The sequence below is a fragment of the Microtus oregoni genome, unplaced genomic scaffold (genome assembly GCF_018167655.1).
Source record: "Microtus oregoni isolate MIOR12 unplaced genomic scaffold, Mior012 000015F_ref0000493, whole genome shotgun sequence".
Lineage (NCBI taxonomy): Eukaryota > Metazoa > Chordata > Mammalia > Rodentia > Cricetidae > Microtus > Microtus oregoni.
Window position 1 is genome coordinate 3,730,679 of NW_024543074.1, and position 25,013 is coordinate 3,755,691.

The 25,013-nt window shown below is 50.1% G+C and overlaps 1 protein-coding gene across 1 annotated transcript; it reads right to left on the minus strand.

The window, feature by feature from the left end:
• Positions 1 to 7,362: 7,362 nt before the first annotated feature.
• Positions 7,363 to 14,387, minus strand: Tac4 (tachykinin precursor 4). Its single transcript, XM_041663914.1, is given in 5 exon segments — positions 7,363 to 7,404; positions 7,406 to 7,476; positions 8,541 to 8,600; positions 11,085 to 11,178; positions 14,268 to 14,387. Coding segments are annotated over 5 exon segments (387 nt in total).
• Between the last annotated feature and the right edge of the window lie 10,626 nt (positions 14,388 to 25,013).

Sequence of the window (25,013 nt, forward strand, 5' to 3'; positions counted from 1 at the left end):
TGTCTGAGTAATCTGAGGCTTGTTTATGTGTGGAAATGGTATGATTGATCCGTGGTTAATGGTTCCGTGAAGGGTTAGGAGTGGGGTTTGTAACTGGATTGTTTTCCCCATGTGTTGACTCTGAACTCATTAACTGGTAGGACAGATTGAATCTGCCGCCCTTTGGCTCCAGGAACTAGTTATGCACAACAGTGACTAGCTAGTATAACATTCTCTGATTCTTCTGCCTCTGGTTTGGGGGTTGGAACGAGTGGGGAGTTAAGGTAGGTGGGGGTACCATACATGCTTATAGGAGGCAGAAACAAGTGTGTTCCTTTCTCTCCAAGTGTGTCTACCAGCAGTGAGCCACGTAAACCATGTCTCTCTAATCATTGCCCAACTCAGACTGTGCTTCTGGGAATAGTTGCATTTTGCTTGTGTTTGCTTGGTCAGGAATAGGGAGGTTGGGCACTGCCATCTGTATGGTGGAAGAGGAGCTGTATTTGCTGGGGTGGTTTCGCTCACTGGCAGGCCCTCCTACTGCAGTTGGGAAATGTAGTGGAGAAAAATAACTTCTTCTATTCATCTTAGAAAAGGTTTGTTCAAGTCTCTGTGTTATAAACATTCACAGCAGAGGGAAATTTTGTTCTTTCACAGTTTGAAGATTGTTAATGTGGACCATGAGAAATGAGTACTAAGAGAGAAAGGTTGTGTGGTCCTGATCCTGTCTCTAGACTAGTCATCACCACTAAAGTTTGACACTACCTATTTACAACCCACTTGGCTTTCCAACCTGTAGAAGAAATCTGGAGAATAGTCTACAGTTAGTTGTTTCTGGGTCTGACACAGCAGATGACTATTTGGGGCAGCATCCTGTGTGCTTAGCACTATTTTCCCAGGCCCTTGCATTAACTGCATGCTGTTTGCTCACACTGGTTGTACAGGAGGAAGTCTGGAACCAGGAAGCCAGAATGCTCACTGTGCTCTGTCCCAGGTGAGAATCTGTACTGCCTCTACCATTGCCTTCTTCAGCTTCAGTTCCCTAGTGTGTAATCATCCTATCCTCTCTTTCTATGTATCTACTGCTAGGTTATTAGAAACAGCCATGTTGCGGGGTGGTGGAGGCAGAGGCGGGCGGATCTCTTTGAGTTCAAGGCTAGCCTGGTCTACAAAAGTTAGTTCCAGGACAGGCTCCAAAGCTACAGAGAAACCCTGTCTTGAAAAACCACAAGAAAAAGAAACAGCCATTTTTCTAGAGGCTTCATTGAAAGGATACTCATTAATTTGCTGAGAACTTTCAGATACTGAATGAGAGCCTTGTATCTTATCTCTTGCCTCCAAAAGGCATGCCGTGATGAGGTCTGGTCACCTGATGCCTATTTTCCCATTTCTCCTGGGATTATTGGGTCCTGCAAAGACATTTTTAGCAGTATAGTGTATGCTTTGTAGAGCATAGTGGTGCTTCCTACTTGGGCTTGGCTGGGATTAGGTATGCTGGAATGTAGTTGTCCATCAGCCTGATTGGTCTAGATCAGTGGTTCTCAACTTTCCTAATGTTACAATCCTTTAATACAGTTCCTCATATTGTGACCCCCCCAACCATAAAACTATTTTTGTTGCTACTTCATAACTGATTTTGATACTGTTATGAATTTTAATGTCAATATCTGATATGCAGGATATCTAATATGCAACCCTGGTAGAAAGGCCATTTGACCCCCAAAAGAGTCATGACCCACAGTTGGGAACTACTGGTCTAGATCTAGTTACAGATAAAAATTGAGCATAGTTTGCTTGCAGCACCCATTGCTTCTGGAACAAGAAACCATTGGGAATGATCATTTGGTTGCCTTACAAGAGTAGCCCTAGCCGGGCGGTGGTGACACACGCCTTTTTTCCCAGCACTCGGGAGGCGGATCTCTGAGTTCGAGGCCAGCCTGGTCTACAAGAGCTAGTGCCAGGACAGGCTCCAAAGCTACAGAGTAGCCCTAGACCTTCTGCTCTTAAGAGGAAGAGCAATTGCCAAGTCAAATGATTTGTTAGAGTGACTGTTCTTACAGCGGTGTCAAGCAGGAGGGCTCCGAGCCATGATCCTCTATTTGTTTATGGCCTTTGGGAAGCTGATGAATACATTAGGGGTGCGTGTGTGCATGTGTACATGTAGCAGAAATGCACACGTTTATTTACTGTTCAGGAAATTGCCTTTCAAGTCCCTTCCCAGACTTGGGGTTAGTGAAGCCTGATTTGAGAGTCTTTGTGGTTTAGCAGGAAACATTCTGGCTGCTCTACTCTTACTCAGGACTCTGAACTAGTTCTCAGGATGTGCTTGAATGCAAAGAACCGATTCTGGTGAGTGGTGAAGTATAGAGGAAGAACTGGTTCACTGGCTGCTGGACTCACAGGGTGTGTGTCTTGAGAATAGAAGATGAGAACACCTTTGCTAAATAATAGGATGTGATGTGCTAGGAATGGGATCTCAGCTGCTTTTACTCAGGACTTTTGGCCACAAGCTTGCAAATGACCGTCTCTTGCAGACTGAGGGGGGCAGTGTAAATTGCTCACTTCCTTTGTGGTATCTTAAGCAATGCCAGTGAATGTCACTAAGCCAGAAACAAGGTTCAGCAGTGAGGAAAATGCCCCCCTGGGTGAAGCATCAGTTTGCCCCTCCCCTCCTGTTCAGTGTGTGCCTTCAGGTACATGTTCGGACACCTGGCTTTGTTTACTTGAGCCTTAGAATAGAGAAAATAACCTGGACTGTTGACCACTTTGGCTCCATGGTGTCGCCTCCCAAGTGTTCCTTGTGAGTGATAAGCATCTCTATTCTCTACAAGTCACGTTCCAGTAGGGGTTGTTTCTGGAAACAGCTTACCTTGGACTTAACTCTGCCACAAGTTGTTGGAGACTTGTTCTCTTATCTCAGTCTAGAGCGGGCTAGATGCTACTTCATCCCTGTGTGCATGGGGGCCTTGTGAGTGGTTCACTTCCCTTGAGTGTATGTCAGATTTGGGATTTTGGAATGATGGTTTGGTGATTGTAGATCAGAAGCAGAAGTTGACCTGCAGTGTGTGGAGAGACTATACAGAACTGGGGTGCTCCTGCTGACAACACCAAAAACTCAAACATGGGGTTGAAGATGTCACTTCCAACCTAACTCAGGAATTCAGAGTCTGGCTTTGAATTCCTAATCCTCCTGCCTCCAGCTTGGAATGCTGGGATTTCAGGTGTGTGGCACCACACTCACTTGAGACATGCCTTTCAGAGCTATAACTTTCTTCTTGGGATGACCACTATTTCTGTTACCTGTACTGTGTAGCTCCCTGGAGACAGGCCTGTTGGATGCAGGGGATGTTAATCCTTCCAGATACTCTCCAAGCACTTACCAGTACTGCCATTGAGCTGGCGTTAGATCCTGTACTTTGAGAAATCCCACCGTACTGAGAGACGAGCTCAGTACTTAGAGCACCAACATTATCTCACCACTGAACAGTGGGAATGGGAAGAAGAGGACACCAAGGCAGCCAAATGATGGTTCCCAATTAGAAACCTTTACAAAGCAACTGGCTTGGCTACTCACTAGAAATTACTCGAATGGAGACAGTGTTGTATGTAGAGATCAGGAGCTTGGGGTGACATGCACAGAAGTGGGCTTTCAGAGTGGGGACATCTCAGCTCTTTCCAAAAGCCATCGAGTCTTCCAAGGCACCTGGGATGCTTGGATTGGGAAGTGAGCAGATGAAGTATATCTACTGGAAAATTCTGCTGTAAGGACAGACTCCAGGGAAGAAGTCCATACTGTCCCCCACTCGATATTTCTCTCCATGTGTGAGAAGAAAGAAAGGCTTGGAGTTGGCTTGAGTCTTAATGGTAAACAGGAAGTTTTAGAACAGATTTACTATAGGTCTAGTGAAAGCAGGCTGGCTGGGCAGGGTGTACAGAGCTGTAATCCTAGCCTGGGGTGGCTGAACCTGGAGGAGGATTGCAGATTAAAGCCCATCCTAGCTGCCCTGTCTTAGGAAAAAAGAAAATGAGAAAAAAAAAAGTGAAGACTTCCTTAGTGGTAGTCTTAATTAATTTGATCACCTCTCCAGTGTCCTCTGCTGTCACCGTCCAGGCATTCAAATGCTTAACTTCCCTTCCTTTTCAATGTACCTAGCTGCCACTCGACGTCACACATGGAGGGGAACAAGTGCCCCCGGAAAGATAACCATTTCCTCTTGGAATGAGGGACACAAGATGAACATATTTTTGTGGTTCAGTAAGTGAATGAGCTTCCTTTGCTGTTAACCCTGCCCATGTAATTCCAATATATTTCTAGTTCAGCCCTATCACATATGTTCCTATGTATACTTGGGTACTTGCGTGTGTATGCGTAGCATGAGAGGGTATTGTTTCTCAGGTGCTAAACACTTGTGTTTTTGAGACCAGATCTCTCATTTGCATAGAGCTCACCTATCTCTGTCCTCTGTCCCCAACACCATGATTATAAACACACTACTGCTGGGCAGTGGCACTTGCCTTTAATTCCAGCACTCGGGAGGCAGAGGCAGGTGATCTCTGAGTTTGAGGCCAGCTTGGTCTACAGAGTGAGTGCCAGAACAGGCTCCAAAGCTATGCAGAGAAATCCTGTCTTGAAAACAAAAACAAACACTCTACCATGCTCTGTTTCTTTTTCCTGTTTTTTGTCATTTGGTTTTTGGTTTTTTGAGACAGGGTTTCACTATACAGTTCTGGTTGTCCCGAAACTCACTCTGTAGATCAGGCTGGCCTTGAGCTCACAGAGATCCACCTGCCTCCCGAATACTGGGATTAAAGTATGCATCACCATCATCTGGCTATTATTATTATTATTACTATTATTTTATTATTCTGGGGATCAAACTGCGGTCTTCATGCTTACATGGAAAGTACTGTGCTGGCTGAGCTGGCTCCATCCCCTACCAATCTTATTTCCAGTGTTTGCCCTTAGATTTCATTCTAAGGGACTTTTTAAAAATTAAGTTTACTAATTGGGTGCGGTGGCGCAAGCCTTTAATCCCAGCATTTGGGAGGCAGAAGCAGGCGGATCTCTGAGTTTAAGGTCAGCCTGGTCTACAAAGTGAGTTCCTGGACAGCCAATGCTGCACAGAGAAACTATGTCTCAAAAAGCCAAAAGAAAAGAAAAAGAAAATTTTAACTATTTTGTGTGTACACACGTGTGACTACTACATCACATGTAGTGATCAGAGGATATGCTTTGAGAGTTACTTCTCTTCACCGAGTGGGTCTTGGAGATTGCATCAGATTTGGTGGTAAGCGGTCTACTCACTGAGATAAGTGAGTCACTCACTGGACAACATTTTCTTTCCCAGATAGAGTCCCAGCATGTTGTTCAGGCTGAATTCCTGAGCTCACGCCTCAGCCTCCTGTGGGCTGAGACTGCAGATAAATACCACACTATACCTATCTTCTGACGTCATTAAACATCTCAGGATCCTCTGTCATAGGCAAAGTGTTTCCCCCACTAGATTGGGGCTCTGAGGTTGGTGCTGTTCTGTTTTTCTTGAGCTCTACCCTGGCATACGAATGGGGACAGCTAATTGTTGTAAAAAGCCAAGCAGTTGAAGGGCCACCTTATACAAAAAGATTGATGATCTGGGACCAAACTGCAATCAGGAGGACTAAGTTGGAGAGGGTGACTTCGTTTTTTTGTTTTTTTTTTTTTTAAATCTTTTTTAGCTTTATTTTGTGTCTGTGTGTTGGTACACATATGCTATCTCACACATGTAGAAGTCAAAGGACTACTTGGAAGTGTTTACTCTTCCACCTGTGGGTCCTGAGGATTGAATTCAAGTTGCTAGTCTTGGCAAACCCACTCAGTCATATCATCAAGCCAGGAATATCAGGAATCCAAGGAGAAGGCCTCTGACCCTACTCCCTCTTACACCCAAATGCATGCAGTGCCCACCCCATCAGGAACTCTCTTGGTTCTGTTGCAGTTCTTAGCCTGAGGGTGGACCTGGGCTGTGTAATTTTGCTCTGCTCTTCTGACATCCTGCCCTCTGTCCTACCTGGCCAAGAAAGCTACTTGTTACCGCTCTGTGAGTAAGCTCACACTAGTCTACCTATTATCCCAGAACTGTAGAATGTGGCATTTAAGTAATTTAGGGTTCTGTTGGCATAAGACATGATTGCTCCTGGCAGCACCAATCTATTCCCGAGAGAACATTGAGCACCAAAGACACTCCATTTGGAGCTTGTTTTCTTCTTAGCAAAACTGGCCTTTGGGCAAGGAACTGCCCTTGCCTCGACCACTGACAAAATGCACGATGTCCAGACCAGACAAGCAAAATACAAGAAAAAAAGCCAAACCTTACCAAGACAGGGTAAGATGGTTTTGGAAATTTTCCTGCCTCTGAAAATGGTCTGTCAGTTACTCTAGGCCTTAGCCAAAGTTGGTTGCTCCAACGTTGCAAATGAGATTTTGGGTGATTGCCCAGGTAGCCAGTTGTTTCTGTCATTTACTGCACATTTTGGAAGCTGCTTCATTTCACTTCCTGCTTACTCAAGTAATATTATTTCCCTTCTCAGGTCTTCTATGAGGTTGAAGACTAGATAGACGTAGTTACCTTCCTCTAATGACTTAGCCAAACCATTTCTAATGCAAGACTTAAGACTCCTTAGGATAAAATAATTATTAAAACATATGTTTCTTGCTTACTATTGTTTATTTTGGTTGTAATTCTAATTTTTATATTTGATACCTGTTATGTATAGTTTTGTATTGGGTTTGGAACTCTTATTTAGACAAGAAGGGGAGGTGCTGAGGAACCTCCTTCAGCCGTGGCCTTGGAGAGGCCGTGGCAGGTTGGGCGTGGACATGAGTACCAAAAAGGTGCGCCTGAGCTCTCTCCTCTCTCCTGGATGCTGGATTCAGTTCCTGTTCCCCGTGTGTGCAGAGGACTGTGATCTGTGAGTCCCCCTTAAATAAAGAACCCCTTATTATACTTCATTCTGAGTTAGTGTGGGATTAATTTATTTGTGTTCTTCTGCACTGCTCACTTTTATGGAGCCCCACTGTTGGGCATGAGTTACAGGGTGTGAATCTTACCCTGTAGTACACAGACACGAGAGCCTGGGTGCAAGGGAGAGCTGGGCCACTACAGCCTGTGAGGCAGCACTGCTTTGTGTGCCATTGCTACCTGGTGCCAAGAGGCCTGGGAGAAATGCAGGGCTCAGTGCGGGCCTGGCATGAATGCCCAAGTTAAGGACAGAAGACACTGGACTGCTGGCCCGAGGTGCTTCAGCTGTAACGTTCAGGGAGAGGTGAGCATGGCATCATTTGGGAAGCATCCTTTGGGGCTCACTCTAAACCCTGGTCATCCTCTTCCGTGTCCAGGGAGAGTGCTACACGTTGCTGGTGATTGAGAGAGTCTGGTCTTCCTGTTTGACTCTGGAGGCCTTCCCTGGCCACTGCTCCGGGCTCTGCACTCTCGTGGTGTGTCTCCTGTCTGCAGGCTCCTAGAGCAGTGAAATTAAAGGTTCATCTGCCACATCTCCAACTAGCCCTTGGTCATCCTCCACAGAAAGGGGAATGGTATCCTAAAGCCCAAAAGATTTTCCTGGGGACATGGAAAACTGGTTTTGTTACTAGTTCACTGTGGCTAAGGACAAATTACTTTCTGTCCCTGGAAAATGATGCCTCTAAGCAACCAGCTCTCCCCATGACGTAGAACATTCATTTCAACTTGATACCGGGGCGAGTTCCAAAGACCCTCTGAAAGACTCATCCCCTGAAAATAATCTCAGGGGGAAAGAGTTCATTCTGGCCTTCCCAATAGCCAGTGTTCTTTCAGGAAAGCTAGGGAGGAGCCAGAAGTCAGGTACAACACTGAAACAGCATGGAGTTCATCGTGTGACCTGCATCTGATCACTGTGGATCCACCGCTTTGTGATGGCTCACTGGCTCTGCTCCTCCCCCAGCCTGAATTGTTTATCTTCATGCCTGGCTTCAGGGACCATTTGAGGGTACAGCTCTTGCTTGGGGTGGGGGGCAGAATGTTAGCTGCTTAGGTTATCGTCCCCCCCAATAGGACTGCTCACTTAATAACAGCTGTTGACTAAGAATCTCTTTAAGACCAAATTCCTGGCCTCTAGGGATCAACAACTAGGACTTTACAGACAGGAAAGGAAGATGTCTGCAGAACATCTTATTCTGTGGCTCCACGGAACCTAGAGGACATGGGCTGGGAAAGACAACTCCAAGATTATCAGGGCTGGCAAAATGGCTCATCCTGTAAAGGGACCCGTCACCATGTGTGACCACCTGAGTTGGGTCTCCGGTACATGATGAAAGAAGAAAACCAACTCTTGCAGGTTGACCTCTGACCACACACATGATATGGCAGACACGAATACTCAGAAGACCAGCAGGAGCCTCTCCCATCCTTTGAACCTCAGCTCCTGCCTCCTCTGGACCCTTCTGCTGGGTAGAATGGTATGGGAGCCTGTCTCATCTGATGGCAGCAGAGTGCCTGGCTGTTTTCCCATGATGCCCTTGTCACCCTTCAGATGCTCTCTCCTACCTTCTATGGAGAAGCCTCTCGCGCCAAGGAGGTCCTGCATTATTCGTCCCAGCTGATAACCTGGTGAGAGGTAGAGAAAGGGGGAGCAGTAAAGGAAGGTTGCCTAGGGCATGGGGTAAGGACAGGCAGGGCAGAGCTGGGCTTTGCAAAGGCAGCCATCCTCACTCAGGGCAGGTAAAGAAATGCCCTGAATCCCTCCATCCATCCATGGCTTTACTCATCGAATCCCTCCTCTTGCTCGTCCTTTTCACCGATATTTCCATGTATAGAGACTAGGCTAAGTATTAAGGGTGTGGAGTGACCGAAACCCTGGGGCTTCCTGTGGGGAGTTTCCAGGCTGGAAACAACAGCCATGTGACGCACCAGGACTGCACAGTGCAGTGTGCCACTGAGTCCACCATCCCCAGGCCATGGAGAAGAGCTCCCTGCTCAGGAGGGGCAGTCCCGCATCAGCTGTTAAGGATGGGGCAGCTGAAACCAGTAACGACCCTAAGGGGCACAAAGCGGGTGTGCCTGATCCACGCAGCATTCAGGAGTTGTGGGAACAAGTTGGTGTTACCTGTGTTGTTTCGTTGCATTTGAGAGGGGTTCTTGCTTTGTAGTCCAGGCTGGCCTATACCTTGTCATCCCTCTGCCTCAGCCTCCCAAGTGCTGGGATTGCAGGTGTGAGCCACCACACCTGACCCCTCTTGTGATCCCCTTTCTGTGGAAGGGCTTAACCTGGATTTGCAGTTCTAACATCTTCAAGGGCAAGGGGTTGAATCTCTGAGCTCTTCCTGGTTGATTCATTTTCTTAACTCTGGTCATTCTAAAGCTCTAGCCCAGTCTCCTACCTCTGCAGGCACTCCCTAGGCCTGCATATCCCACACAGAAAATCCATCTTCTGGTCAAGTCCCAGCAGCCCCCGATGGGACAGCAGTACCAACCAGGCATGCCCCCAGCCAGAGCTTCACCGCTTATTCCAGGGTGGCTAATGGCTAACACTGTGCCCCGCCACACCCCAGGGAGCATGCTGAGGGTAGACCAGGGCAGCACTCACCCATTCCTTCCCTTGGCTGGATCGGACGTATTCCTGGAAGGAGAAAGGGACTGAAGACTGAACTGCTTCCCTGGCGGCTTGGTGAGAGGTGTGAGGGGCTCTTCACGGGAACGCTGGCCATTCCCACTGTCCTTGTGTGACAGTGGGAGTGTGCCCACAGGAGGCAGTAGAGCCTGCATACATCACTGCATACATCACTGGGATTTGACACCAGCTGGGAGGCATCCTTGGGAAAAGTACTATCAGAACCTTAGTCACTGGGCATATGGGGGTGTTGTTGCCATAGTGACCTGGCTATGTTGAGGTTCCGCTGTGTTCAAGGGCAAAAAAAACAAAAACAAAAACTTTGTCTTCCTGATTCAATGTCCATTATGGTTTTTGAGGCAGGGCCTCCCACTGAACCAATTTGGTTTGACTAGCTGGCCAGCAAGTCCCAAATATCATCCTGTGTTTACCGCCCCAGTGCTAGGATTACAGGTGTGCTGTCTAGATTCTCTGTGGGTGTTGAGTGCTAAATTCAGGCTCTCATGCTTGTGTGGCAGGCACTTCACTAACTGAGCCATCTCCCTGATCCTCCCCCTACCCTGGTGTTTTAAGACAGGGTCTCATGTAGTCTAAGCTGCCTCAAACTGACTATGTAGCCAAAAATGACCTTGAACTTCTAACCCTGTCTTGTATCTACCCACCGCATGCTGGGATTACAGGTATATGCCACCGTGTCCTATTTATGGTCATATTCTGACCATTTCCCCACTGGTGGTCTTAAGTTTTGCAAAACCTTGCTGTTATGAACTACTTGGCAGTGAACCCTGTAGTACACACATCTCGGCTCATGTGACATTATCATACAAACTTGAGATTTTTCTGGTCTGAAACTTGCTCAAAAGTGTACACCAGATGTTGGTGGTGCACGCCTTTGATCCCAGCACTCAGGAGGCAGAGGCAGAGGCAGAGGCAGACAGATCTCTATGAGTTTGAGACCAGCCTGGTCTACAGAGTAAATTCTAGGACAGCCAAAGCTACACAGAAAAACAGTCTGGGGCGGGGGGGGGGGGGGGAGAGTGGCCACATTTCCTACTTTGATGAATGTCTCCAAATGGACAGCAAAATGCCAACACAGAGCGTGACTACTCAGGACAACAGTGTTGAAGACCGCAAACCAAGAGAAGCTGAGCTTTGCCCAGGATGACTTGTCTCCCGGGACAGCTTGTTCCCAGTACCCTCAGGGACACAATAACTGTCCTTGAACGGCTGGAAAACCTGCCTAGCTCACATCTAGATGCTGCTGTTCATTTCTCAGCACGCCCCATCATCCAGGTACAGAACCTGGGTGTAAAGCGTCAGCCCCACTGCTCCTGTGCTGGACCTGTTGCCACTGGCACCCCCCAAAGCATCCTGCTGGGATGATGACTGGTAGGGGCAGTGTACCTCACCATCCCATGGGCATCCTCTACCTGGTGTTGCAGAAGGCACTCAGCACCACGCCCTCTGCCTTTGTCACTCACCTTCCACCCGCTTCCCCATCAGACCGTAGAACTGACGGGTTCTGCTTCTCTTCAACTCCTGAAGCTGGAGTTCAATGCTGGCAACAGGGAGTCCCTGGAGAAGCAGAGAGTTAGCATTAAAGTGTGGCGCTGATGGGGAGACGGGGCCATAACCAGCTCAACAACAGCCCAACACCAGGCTCTTCTGCATATTTTACCCCCAACATTGTATTAAGGATGATGTAAAATTTCACCTGCTATGTTCTTGGTACTGTCCTAAGCACTTTCATTCGGTAGCTCACTAATTCTCACCCAAACCTCGTGAAAACAGCCCAATATTATTGCTGTCAGCATTTTATAGATGAAGACATCCAGGTACATAGAGGTGAAATGATATGTCCAAAAATAACTGAGAAGAGCCAGAACCAAAGCTGTCTAGATCAAAGGGTAGGCTCTCAAACACTCGGTCAAAATTTTAATATAAATAAACTACCATTAAGACAGGAGCTGGGCATGGTGGCATGTGATGGAAACCCTACACTCGAGTGGCACATAGCCAAAACACTACCACCACCACACACATAAAGGCAGAAGCAGGAGTGCTACAAACCCGAGGTTAGACGAATCCACATGTGGTTCCAGGTCAGCTAGGGATACGTAGTAATACATAGTAAGACTGTCTCAAAAGAACACGTAGCTGGATGGTGATGCACCCCTTTCATCCCAGCACTCAGTAGGCAGAGGCAGGGGGATCTCTGAGAGTTGAAGGCCAGCCTGGTCTACAGAGCTAATTTGAAAGACAGCCAGGGCTTCTACACAGAGAAACCCTGACTCAAACAAACAAAAAAGTGACTCCCCCTATCCATTTTACTTATGTGTGGAAACTGAGGTTTCTAGTAACCTTAATCAGGGTGACAGGAGAAGCTGAAGCAGGATCAAAAGTCTTGAGAAATGTTAACAAGGACCAGAAGTGGCTGCCCCTTACCATAGCAGGGCAACCAGGGCTAATAGCTGTTCTTTCCTGCATTGTCCCAGATTTACCCTCCCCAGAGCCGGGCATCCTAGGAGGAGTCCCCCATGGGGTCTGGGTGGAGCTACTGCCCTGAAGAAAGACATTTTAATCCCCTAGGCTAGCCCAATTGGCAAATATCCTTCCCAGCAGCTGTGGCCCTGAGTTCTCCCCCACCCCCACTCCCTCTGTGACCTTGAATCTTTTGAGGGAGCACCTTTTTCTCTGACCACCTCTGAACATGTCCAACAAGGCCGAAGACAGGCCACAGGCTGGGACCTGGGGGCTGGGGACAGCTCAGTGACTCGGAGCTGCTGCAGAACTCAGGACTCCAGGGATCCGGTTGGGAGTCAGGGAAGACCCACGAGCTGTTTGGGGCTTGTCACACCGTTTTTTGTGATAGATTGTTTTCTAAGCCTTGGCCTAATTCAGTCTCCCAATCTGTCTCCTCCCTGAGCTGTCAGTGGCTGGGACAGCTGTCACCAGCTGGAGTCGCCCAGCCTAGCCAGAAACCAGAGAAAAATCTCTTTGGAGATTTAAGCCCATCTTTGAAAAGCTCACGAAAACCACTTTGCCTTAATAAAGGACATGCTTCAAGCTCAGACTGGAAAGAATGGGCTTTTGTGAAATAAACAGAGCAGAGACCCTTCTATCCGCCAGGTTTCTGCTGGGGGGAGGGGGGGAAAGCATTGGGAGGCCCATTCTGTTTTACCCAGGAAGCCCCGTGGTGCCTGCAGACAGGGCACCCTCGGAACTGGGAGCTATGAGGTCATCCCATTTGTCGTCACACTTAGCAACGCGCGGTCAGTCTGTCGAGATTTCTGGTCATCTAGCCTAGCCTCTCCTCTTCTTGGGAGGCAGAGAGGCACTACAGGAGAGAGGAGGGGGACAAGAGTCACCCCTGCAGGATGAGCTAATTGACTACAGGTGAAAACCAAAGCTGCCGATACCATGTGAAGCTGATGACACCCCTATGTGGCTGTGCCCAGTGTTCTCTATGATCCAACAGGACTTTCCATACATTGCCTGTCTGTCGTAGACTCAAAAAAAAAAAAAAAGTGGCAGCTCCAGAATGAACTAGGGGTTATTTTATTTTCTCTCTCCCTCTATCTCGCAGGCAAGGAAACTGCAGGAGTCAGTGGAGAAGCTGGACTTGAACCCAGGTCTCCAGGCCTGCTGTCCTCTTCCCACTGCCCACATTTCCCTAGTCAAACTAGAGAGGACCCCCCAGCATGGCTCTCTCTGCATCGTTTTTCCTGGGGTCCCATTATTGAAGCTTCCTCTTCTCCCTAGGCTGCCCTTGAACTCCCTATGGAGCCTAGAATGACCCTGAACTTCTGATCCTCCTGCCTCGAGAGGATTGAACCCACGGTTTCATGTATACTAAACAAGCCCTTTACCTGAGCCACAACTCTAACCCCCAATTCCATTAGTGTCCAGGGACCTCACATGGCCCAGCAGCATAAGCCAACCTCAGCTGAGTGTCCTTTCCATCCTGGGACTGCGGGGAGACAGGCCGCAGTTACCCTCCTGGTTCCTTGGTCAGGGATCGGGAGCTCCCAGGATAGGGTCTTCACCTAGGTCGGCAGTATTGGATCTCAGAGGAGGCCGGGGCCCTAACTTTTAGATTTCTTTCCAGTGGCAGTGCTCACCAGTTTGGTAGACACCACCATAGTCAAACACCAGTGTTTGTCAGGGGACAAAAGTGCTCCTTTGTGTGACACCAACTAGTGATCCTGTTCCAGTTGGTGCCGTGAAAAGAAATTCTCTGATGCTTAGATACGGTCAGCACCTAGCTAAGGCGGAATCAGCACCTAGCTAAGGTGGAATCAATACTTTTGAAGCCGTGCATCTTAGACAAGCTCTTTGCCCTCTGTACCTCAGTTTTCTCATCTGTGAAATGGGAATAATGATGGTAGCCTCGCCATGAAGTTGAAACATGTTACTGTCTATGATACAGTCAGGACAGTATGAGGAATAGAGCAGGTGTTAACTACATGTTTCTGTACACACGGCACACATTATTGCTGTCACATGTCTGAGCTGAATGTGTCTCTGATGTTGGACAGATCAGGGCTCGTGGCCTTGACTTTTCCCACTCAGGGAAGTTGACTAGCCTACCATTCAGGGTTCGGGGTACACTCAGCTATTCTGGCAGCCTCAGAAGGGATCTCCCAGCCCTCCACCCTGGGTACCTTCAGGTTCACGGTCATCCAGGACTCTGCTTCCTTGCTGAGGGTCAGATCCTCTCTGTTCCCTGTTGTAGCGCACACTGACTGCCCAATCAGGAGAAACAGGGCAACGAGGGGCAGCATGGTGAGCCAGCGCTGCTCTGTCCAGGGAGTACAGGAGCCCCTCTCAGCCTGATGCCTCCTCCTTCAGCAATCCCCACTGGGCCACTCCAGTGTGGGTGGGAAATCCTCCCTTGTTCTCCAGGACTTCCAGCTCCTCTGTTTCCTTCCTGTGACTAATCCCATCTTTGGGCCACTTCACTAACAGCTCTCTCCCTGGCTGATTGAGCCAACACCATCAAGATCCCAGACCTCTCCCTAGCCACCCCCAAACATTTGATCCCCAGGCTTAACTGATGCAATACCAGCCTTACCGTTGGCTGAGTTCCCTCCTGCGACAGGTGAACAATGGCACAGTACGTGGGGCCTGGAGATTACAGTTTGTCAGGGACAAGCCCCAGGGGCCCAGGGGCGTATCTCTATTGTTGGGAATGGAAAGAGAGAGCGTATGGTGCCAGGATGTCACTGCTTGCGAGTGGGAACTGAGATTTGCCAGAAAATGGCCTCTGACACCAAATGTCAGCTAATGAGCCTCTGGTTTCTCACTATTGCCAAAATGACCTTCTAACACTGCACCGCGCCTGTCCCCTCTGCTTGTAGCCCCTGTGTGCCTCCCTGTCACTTTTCTTTCCACAAGCTCCAAGCTTCTGAATATGCTCAGTCCCTCTCTGTTAAGCTCCTCGCTCTGCTTGGCCATCCATCCATCCATCCATCCATCCATCCGTTATCTCTCAGTCTAGAACAAGGGGCCTGTGATCAGAGACCTGGGATCCACTTGTAGTGTCTTTGTTGAAGAGCGTTGTGACCCCTGGTTATTATGTAACCCCTCCAAACCTTAGGACCCTCCTGGGTAACACTAGGCTGCGGATAAATGAGATAATGCATGTGGAGCATTCAGCGCAGTGTGGAATGGTCAATATTTAATGTCCATTAACTACGGTTATTGTTGCTTTTCCTTAAGATAAGAATTTCTCTGTGTAGCCCTGGCTGTCCTCGAACTCTCTCTGTAGATTGGCTGGTCTTGAAATCAGAGATCCACCTGCCTCTGCCTCCCAAGTGCTGCGATATAAGGCTTGTGCCACCATGCCTGGCTAACTATTATTATTACTATTATTGAGACTGGATGGGAAGATGATGAAGACACCGTGTCTGACCACATCACTTATCTTTTACTCAGCATTCCCATGGGCAAGACTCCCAATATCTCCACCCTCTGGTTTTGGCCTTTCCATCATCTTCCTTAACAAATTCTTCCTCACAGGTACCACTTTCCCCCTCTTCCTTTTACAGATGTGGAAACAGGCAGGTCAGGCTTGATCTAAAGGAGAACCCGGGATTCCAGTGCCATTAGGGCTTGCAGGTTGGCCTGGAAATCCCAGCACAGGTCTCTGGATGTGGGAGGTGGCCTTCCCACGGTAGGCACAGACAGATTGACCTTAGCCCATGATGAGTTTCTGAGCCTCACTTTCCCCGTCTGAAAACCTCCTAGGGTGGGGCCAGTAGTTCATGAATGAGTGGGTAAAGTGCTCGCAGGCACAGAGGAAGCCCAGGCCTCAGCACTGGTCTTGAGGCTCCCCACCTAGCTGGCGAAGGAACCACCATGCCTGGGGCAGGATGTGGTGGGCGCACTGTGTGGACGAGGCGGGAGGCATCGGGCAGATGAGAGGGCGGAGAGAAGAGAGAGAAAACCCCAAAGGTCCGGAAGGCAGAGAGGGAGGCAGGGCACCAGCTGGAAACCGCGACTATTTGCAGCGTCGCTCTAGGTTTGCGGTCAGGCTGGGTTGGAAGGCCAGGCGACCCGGTTCGCAGCCCCGCCCGGTGTCCTCGGCCACCCGGGTGAGGCCGTGGCCCATGAGTCTCCTTCAGCTGCAATGTTGAGTCCCGGGAGGTGGCTGGGCTGGGGCGACAAAGCCAGGAGCAGAACAAGGCCACCGGAGGAGAAACGCACGCGGGTGTGGCAGAGACTTGGGAAAACGCAGGGTGGGCTGGACCCGGTTGGGGTAGGCGGGGCCCCGGCAGGTTGGGACTTCCTGCCACCCACAGAGGTCCGCATGCTCGGGCGGGCAGCGCCCTCCACCGGACGAGCTAGGCAGCGCCCAGGACCGGTCGAGCTGGCCAGCGCCCCCTATCGGTTGAGTTCGGCAGCAGCAATCACCGACCGAGGAGGGCAAGTTCAGGACCAGAACAACCGCGTGTGGGCGGCCCGGTCCCGGGCGGCGCTGTGGCCGCGGGGCGGATCGCGGCAGCGGTGAGGCTCGCTGGGCGCCGGGTGGGCGCGAAGGATTGCTAAAGGCTGCGGTTTGGCCAGGATTGCGGAGCCGAGAAGAAAAAGATGCAAGCGAGGAGGGAGGAAAAAAAAAAAAGAGGAAGAAAAGGGAAACACTAGATCCCGCGGGCGAGCTGCGGGCAGGAAGCCGACGCTTCCAAGCGCCCACTTGGCCAGAGGAAGGGGGGTCGCGGGCCCGTTGCACAGGCTGGCTCCAGGATGCCAGGCGCCATGGGTGGCAGAGTCGGGATTCGAACCTGTATCTGCATACAATTATAACGTTCACCTCCTGGACCAAGGAATCGGAATGGAGGATGAGGGGTTGGGGACTCGGGTGAGAGGTCTCGGCTACGGAGAAGGCGTGCTGTTTGGGAACTATCTGGGGACGCCACCGGACTCTGCTTCCGTCCTTCCTACGCCCTTCTAGCGCCTCCGCGTGGACGCTTCCGACCGACTCACGGCCTCTCCTAGAGTGCAGGCGAGTCAGGAGCTGCGTGCTGGCCTCTAATGACCTGTCCTTTACATAGAGAGACAAGGGGTTTCCTCCGTTGGCGTTGGCGGGGAGGAAAGTGGCTAACGTCATCTCGGAGTCCAGACCTGGGGAGCATCAAATATAAACCCTGTGCTTGTACCCCTCCATTGCAACAGCTTGGACCCACCTCTCTCCCTCACTCTGTTACCTTACTGCTCCCCTTCGTTGACGATGGATTCACTTGACATATCAGGGCATCCGCAGACGAGCAGGCACACCGGCCAGAACATCTCCACACTGGGAGATGGAGCAGATGCCTGGCCCTTGAGCCCAGAATTGGGGTGGGCAGATATTTGCCCACACTTGGGGAGTTTAACCTAAATCTCTCCTGCTCTTGGCATCTGTAGTTCTGTTAGACTGTCAGCCTCCACCTCCTCCTCCCCCCATCTCTGAAAGGTTCTAGAAAGTGCCTCATGTGTTGCCAAGTCTCCTGCTAGCAGATCAGAGTTTTGTTGTTGTTATTTTGTTTTTAGTTCTTTCAACCTTTTGTTTTATGTGTATGGGTGTTTTATCTCCATGTGTCTCTGTACTACATGTGTTCCCTGCCTGTGGAGGGCGCTGTGAGCCACAGTGTGAATTCTGGAAATGGAGCCAGGATCCTTTGGAAGAACAATCAGCGTCTCTCCAGCCCCGAGATCAGAATTTTGAGAATGATCACAAGGGGACCCCTGTTCTCCACCCCTTTCACCAGCCCTTCCTTCACCGTCAAAGACACAGGCTCAGGGTTGCAGGAGCCTGGGGTCTTCTCTTGGCGCCTTTCTTTTTCTCTCACCTCTGCAAGGCCTCCTCATGCGCATCCCTCTAAAGTGAGACACCATCAGGAATATGGAACACCGGGGTGGGGGAGTCAAGAGTAGCGGGCTAAGGTTCAAATTATGGCCTGGTCACCTAACCATGGGTGGTGACCTTAGATAAGATACTCACCTGTTTTGAACTTCCGTTCCTGTCGCAGAGAGAGAGAGAGAAAGAGAGAGAGAGAGAGAGAGAGAGAGAGAGAGAGAGAACACGACGCGGCTGCAGAGATAACACAAGAACTGTGCAGCATGTTTCGCTCGCTGTCAGCATATAATAAATGGCAGCAATTACCGCTGTTAATAATGCAATTAAACGACAACATCCATCTGCATTCCCTGGGAAAGCCCAGATTAAGGAAAGTCACTGGGGCATTCCCGAATGTTTCACCATCCCGTTGTTTCTTAAGGATGGCGACTAGGTGCCTGCCATCATCTGGGTCTCCCTGGGTGAAGTCAGCACCCTAGGTCTTAAAGGATGGGCCCAGGGAGGCTGGTGGAGCCAGGTGTCAGGAGTTCTGGGTTCTAGCACTGCCCCTTGCCTCAAGGGGAACCGTGGAACCTCATCTCTCCATAGTGCTCATCTCTCCCGGTGGCTGCAAGCCTGAAACCCTCTCCTCTGACCCCATTAGTGAGGAGAGAGCAGCTCTGTTTAAAATCCGCCCTTTCCTGGAGGCCTGTCTGAGTGCTGGAGGAGAGTGAACTACAAATTGAAAATGTCTATAATGCATTGTCCCTGGTCTACTGAATGGAGCCTCCAGCTCCCACCGTCTGCAGAACAGCCTGTTGCCCTCGACTGAAAAGACTCTGGAATGGAAACAGTGCCCTGGAGTGGGAGCAGGACTGAACTCAAGGGGACCTGGGGCTGTCCTTGCAAGACCCCTACCTGGACACCTAAGCCACCACAAGTGGGGGGCAGGCAGCTGGAGCTGAGGGGGCTCCCATGTCCTCCTAGGCCCTTCCTGGGTCTGCCCAACCCTTCTATGGTCTGAGGTGAACTTGGGATAGATGGGGAGAGCTGGGGCTTGGGAGTGAATCCCAAGCCGTATCTGGCCTGTTGTATGAGCACGTAGAGCCAGGACAGAAGTGGCCGTGGAAATGAAAGTCAGGATGCTCTCAGTTTCCTGGGCCTGCTAGGCTTGGGGCTGGGACCTAGGCTCTGCCTCTCCTAGTGGGCCTGATCCCTGTTCCTGAAGTTCTGACCCTGCAAATGCAGATAGCCAAGTTTCAGTTCATATCCCATTTCCGCTCAGCCCTTAGAGACTTCAAAATTTCTTTTCTTTCTTTCTTTTTTTTTTGTTTCTGTTTTTTTAGATAGGTTTTCTCTGTGTAGCTTTGGTTCCTGTCCTGGAACTCGCTCTGTAGAACAGACTGGCCTAAAACTCACTGGCCTGCCTCTGCCTTCCGAGTACTGGGATTAAAGGCATGAGCCACCACTGCCCGGCACAAAATTTCTTATTTTTTTTTTAATTTTTAATTTTATTTTTCCCATGTAGGTGTTTTGCCTATGTATATGTCTGTGCAGCACTTGTATGCTTGGCGCACATGGAAGCTGGAACAGGCATCAGATTGTGAACCACCATGTGACTGCCGGGAATCCAGCTGTTGTCCTTTGGAAGAGCAACCAATGCTCTTAACTGCTAGGGCATCTATCTCTCCAGATTCCTGTTGATTTTTGAGACAGTCTCACCTCTGTAGACCAGGCTGGTCTTGAACTCAGTCTTTCTGTTTCTGTCTGTCTAGTGCTAGGATAATAGGCATGGCCTACTATGCCCAACTGAACCTCTCTTTAAAAAAAAAAAAGTTCACAAACAAGGATCTGGGGCTTCCGGTCCACCTAGGCCATGCATGGCTCTTCAGCAGGTGTAGTGGATTCTGTCCAGAGCATGTGTGTGCATACGAGGTGGGGTGGAGACGGGTCACTGGAATAGCCCAGGGATGACCTGGGGTGGGGCTGGGTGAGGTCAGTCCTGAGCCAGAAAAGAGAGGGCTGAGCTCAGTGACAGCAGTGAGTGTCCTGGGTTTGAGGTCTGGAGGAAAGGAAATGGGAGGCGCTGGGATGCTGAAAGTAAATGTCTCATGGCAATAGGAGGCTTGAGTGCTATTCTGGACAGTTTGACTGTTTGAAATGCCCATGATTGTCCAGGGGAGCAAGGTGTGAGGTGAAGTGAGGCCAGTACACGAGGCTGTTAGGGAGCACCAAGAAATCCCCCGAAGGGCTTGGGGAGTGGCTCAGTTTGAGGACCTGAGTGCAAATACCAAGAACCCACACACAAGCCAGAGGGGGTGGCATGAATCTGCAGTCCCTCGTGAGATGGGAGTCGGAGCCGGAGAATTACTAGAGAAGTTCAAGGGCAGATAGCCTAGCATCTCCTGTCAGGGTACAAGACGAGAGCTGACCCCTGAAGCTGTCCTCTGACCTGGCTGGGACACAGGCTCGCCTCATTTTTCTCGGAAAGGGGTTGGCTTATATTTTCTTCTAATTTTTACATTCATTATTTGTATGCGCGTTCATGGGACGGAGGCGTGTCCATGTCACAGCGTGTGTGGTCAGAGGACAACTACAGGAATTGGTTCTCGCCCTCCATCATATGGGTCCCAGAGACTGAACTCAGGACATGACAGTTGGCAACAAGCAGAGTCATTTTACCGGCCCATGTTCTGGGTGTTTTAAACTAAAGTGGGAGTTTGGTTTTGCACACTTTGCTGTACCTTATGCAATGAGTAAATCTGGAAAAGAAGGCTGCAGTGGAAGTCTGAGAACCACGGAGGAGAGCTTCAAGCATGGCTGGAGCGGAGTGCTTGCCTGGCATGCCTGAGGCTGTGGGTTCAATCCCCAGCAATGAGCAGGAATGGGGGGGAGGGGATGATTTGTTTCTGTGACCTCACTAGCCAGTGCAGCTGGAGGGGTAGTTAACCCAGGGGCAGGGGATGACCATGCTGAATTCTGCAGGAGTCACTGAGTCTCCAGCACCTAGGGGCTGATGGGTAAGAACAGTGTTGAGGCTTGAAGATTTGGGGAGGCTACAGCCAAGCCCCAGTGCCTGGGCATGGAGAGCGGGTGATGCTCAGTCTTGGCAGGCAGCAGGGTGAAGGATGCTGTGCCAGGCTGGGTAGAGGGGCTGCCAGGGTAGAAGATCAGAGGAGCAGATGGGGGTGCAGGGGCATTGTCAGGGCTTGAAGCAGGAGGCTGCCGGGGGTGGAGTACGGGGGAAAAGCAAAACTCGGGGGAGGCCAAGAGGAAGTGGGTATTGCCAAGTGTGTGGTGGGAAGCAGTTGGTGCCAGCTTGGGGCTGGGGGGCAGAGGGCACGGATGGGTACCCCGGGCCTAGTCTTCCAAGTCTTCAGCTATCAGTTTTATGACATATTCAGTTTTGCTGTTTCTGTATTGTAGTATCCTGGAGCTTCAGGGTCAGAGGACCTTTGGGGCACTCTGTACGGAAAAGGACAGCCATGCCTAGGGGTGGGAAGGGTGGCCTTGCCTGTGAGTCTAGTGGCAAGCCCTGGACTGGAGCTACCTCTATGTTTGGACATGTGCAAACCCTGTGGGTTGCATGGTGGGAAGGAGGGGACATATGAGGGGAGACGAGGAAGGGCTCCATGCTGACCCTGAGCCAAAAGCCCTGCTGTGGAACAGTGAAGCCCACATGTTTCCAAACAGGCAGACGGAAGGCCACAGACACCACTGGGTACATGTTCTAGGCTAATAGGGGAGTGGACCCTGTGATTTTGGGCCTTAGGGAAGGGGATCCCACAGAATCTGCAGCTTTTACAGAGCAGCAAAAAGTGAGAAGTCTTTATATCCAATAAGAATTTATTTTTAATTTATTTTTTTTGAGGTAGAGTCTCCATACGTAGGCCTGGCTGTCCTGGAACTTACTCTGTAGACCAGGCTGGCCTTGACCTCATAGAGATCCATCTGCCTTTCCCTCTAGAGTGCTGGGATCAAAGGCATGCACCACCACACCACTTTAAGAATTTATTTTCAGGGGCTGGAGAGATGGCTCAGTGGGTAATAGCACTGGGCACTCTTGTGGAGAGCATGGGTTCAATCCTAGCACCCACATGACAGCTCACAACTGTCTGTAACTCTAGTTCCAGGGGATCCAACACCCTCACACAGACACACATAAGGGTAATACACCAATGCACATAAAAATAAATAAATGTAGAAAAAAAAGAACTTATTTTCAGAGCTGAGTGTTAATCCCAGTACTCAGGAACCTGAGGCATGTGGATTTCTGTGGGAGATGGGAATTGAACTTGGGTCCTCTCTGGAAGAGCAACAGTGTCTTCACCACTGAGCTATCTCTCCAGCCCCAGAAGGATGGGGTTTTTTTTTGTTTGTTTTTCTTGTTTTTTTTTTGTTTTGTTTTGTTTTTTATTTTCGAGACAGGGTTTCTCCGCAGCTTTTGGTTCCTGTCCTGGAACTAGCTCTTGTAGACCAGGCTGGCCTCGAACTCACAGAGATCCACCTGCCTCTGCCTCCCGAGTGCTGAGATTAAAGGCATGCGCCACCACCGCCCGGCAGAAGGATGTTTTTTAATGGAAACCAAATGCTCCATGATGCCGGGACAGACTTTGAAGGACAAAACACGTTGAGAAGATGACCTTGGTAAGTGTCTGAGGCTGACCTTGTTAGTCAGCCTGTCCCAAGTGAGCCAGGACTTGGGTCTCTGAGAAGCAGAGATCCCTGAGGCCCCTGTATCTGCCTGGAAGCAGAGCTAAGGACTTTTCACAGATTTCCTCTGCTGTGACCCCCCAGAGAAGGAGAAGCTCGAGGTCAAGGGCAGAGATCAATTTGGGATGTATCTACCGGAGGGCTTGAAGCCTTCCCTGGTTTACAGTATAGCGGACCAAGGCCCAAGGAGAAGTTGCTTACCCGGAAGTTTGTCAGAAGTACGGGGCATATGACTGCAGGAATTTGTGGCATCCTAGAAGGGCTTTGGCTTAAGCTAGGCTGTCCCTGGAGGCTAAGAACAGTCCTAAGAAGGGCACGCAGGGGAGCGAGCCTGGCTGGAGAAGGATGGAGCAGTATGGACTTCCCTGATGTCTTCTGACCAGAGGAGGGGCCAGTGGTGGCCGGAACCTTGGGTCGTCTCCACCCTCTCTTTCTTTCTCTGACCCAGAGGTGCCTGACTACTTTGGAAGGGCGGGGAATGCAGTGGCTCCCGGGGGCTGCAGGACAGGACCCATTTAGCCTCAGCAGTCATCTGACCCCCATGACTCAGGCCTGGCCCTGCCCGTGGAAGGCACAGGGCCAGTCTGAGCTCATCTCCACTGCCCGGAGGAGAAGTGGTAAACAACTTCACCTTCCACCTCCCACCCCGTGAGGAAGCAGGGAACGGAATGAAGTGAGGGCTCCCCCAAGACACTCACACCACCCAGGTGCATGTCGTGGGTACCCCAGCATGACACGTTGGTGTGTACTGGGTATTGGTGTGTACTGGGTATTGGTGTGTACTGGGTATTGGTGTGTACTGGGCTCTTGCTGCGGGTGAACCTTTGCTTTCACATATCCACAGAAGTGTCCACAGTCAACCTTCCCAGGACTGGAAGATGACCAGGGCTCCTGAAGAGGTTAGGGCTACTGAAAATACATGAAGCCCAACCTTGGACTGACGGTCACCACGGAGCAATATTATTTCGCTTGGATGTGCCTGCACCTGCATGCTGTGGGCCTCTTGTGGCCTCTGGGGTTCCCTGACATGTCATAGGAAAATATTCATGGTCTATTGCTCCAGTTTACCTAGTTCACAGCAACATGGCACGGACTGTTGTCCTCTGCAGCGTCTGCCCTTTCGCTGAACCTTCAGGTCCTAGGATCATCTCCCTTTCCTGGTTCCTTTCTGCTTTTCTGGGCTTCTACTTCACAGATCCCTCACTCTGTCTAGGTGACTGTTATTACCATTTGTGACCACCAGATGGCACCAGCACATCATGGTGTGCTCTCTCATTGTTGGCACTTGAGCACCTGACCCCAGGAGAACACTCTATACTGCCCCCCCCCCCCAAACCCGCCCCCAAGATAAGATTTTTCTGTGTAGCTTTGGCTGTCCTCTAATTGGCTCTGTAGACCAGGCTGGCCTTGAACTCACAGAGATCCGCCTGCCTCTGCCTCTAGAGTGCTGCGATTAAAGGCGTGCACCACCACCGCTGGCTATCCGTGACATTCTTTTTATTTGTTTTGTTTTTACACCCCAAACAACGTTTCCACTCCCTCTTCTCCTCCCAGCCCCTCATATCCTCTGTTTTTCTTCAGAAAAGGGCGCATCTCCCATGGATATCATCCAGCCACGGTATATCAAGTTGCAGTACATACCTTTTTTGTGTGTTTTTTTTTTTTTTAAAGATTTATTTATTATGTACACAACATTCTGCCTCCATGTCTGCCCACATGCCAGAGGAGGGCGCCAGATTTCATTACAGATGGTTGTGAGCCACCATGTGGTTGCTGGGAATTGAACTCAGGACCTCTGGAAGAGCAGACAGTGCTCTTAACCTCTGAGCCATCTCTCCAGCCCCTTGTGTGTTTGTTTTTTTGTTTTTTGAGACAGATTTTCTCTGTGTATCCTGGGGAACTCGCTCTGCAGATCAGACTGGCCTCGAGTACACACCTTTCTTAACCCCTCAGCACACCCCCACCCTGCCCAGAGCCTCTTTGAAGCTTCGGACATCTAGTCAGGTCACCGGGGAAGACAGGAGCTCCCTGCTCCCAGGCAAAGGACTGTGCTGACTCCTTCAGATGACTCCTGACAAGGGGTCAGAGTGCTTATTCCCCACAGCTCATCCTTCTCAGGTATTTACTAAAGAACCAAAACGCAGAGAGATGATTATGGGGCAGTACCTGTGTCGTGGAAGGGACTTAAATTTAAGCTTTGTGGGTTCCAAAATGTTGGGGATTTCTGAGTGTCAGGGGGTCCCCAGATCAGGCCACCCTCTCTCATACACAAGTCTCTGCCAGCATCCTTCCTCTGACTGTTGGGTTTTCTTCAAATCTGCCTCAAGGGACTGGAGAGATGGCTCAGTGTTTAAGAGCACTGGCTGCTCTTCCAGAGAAA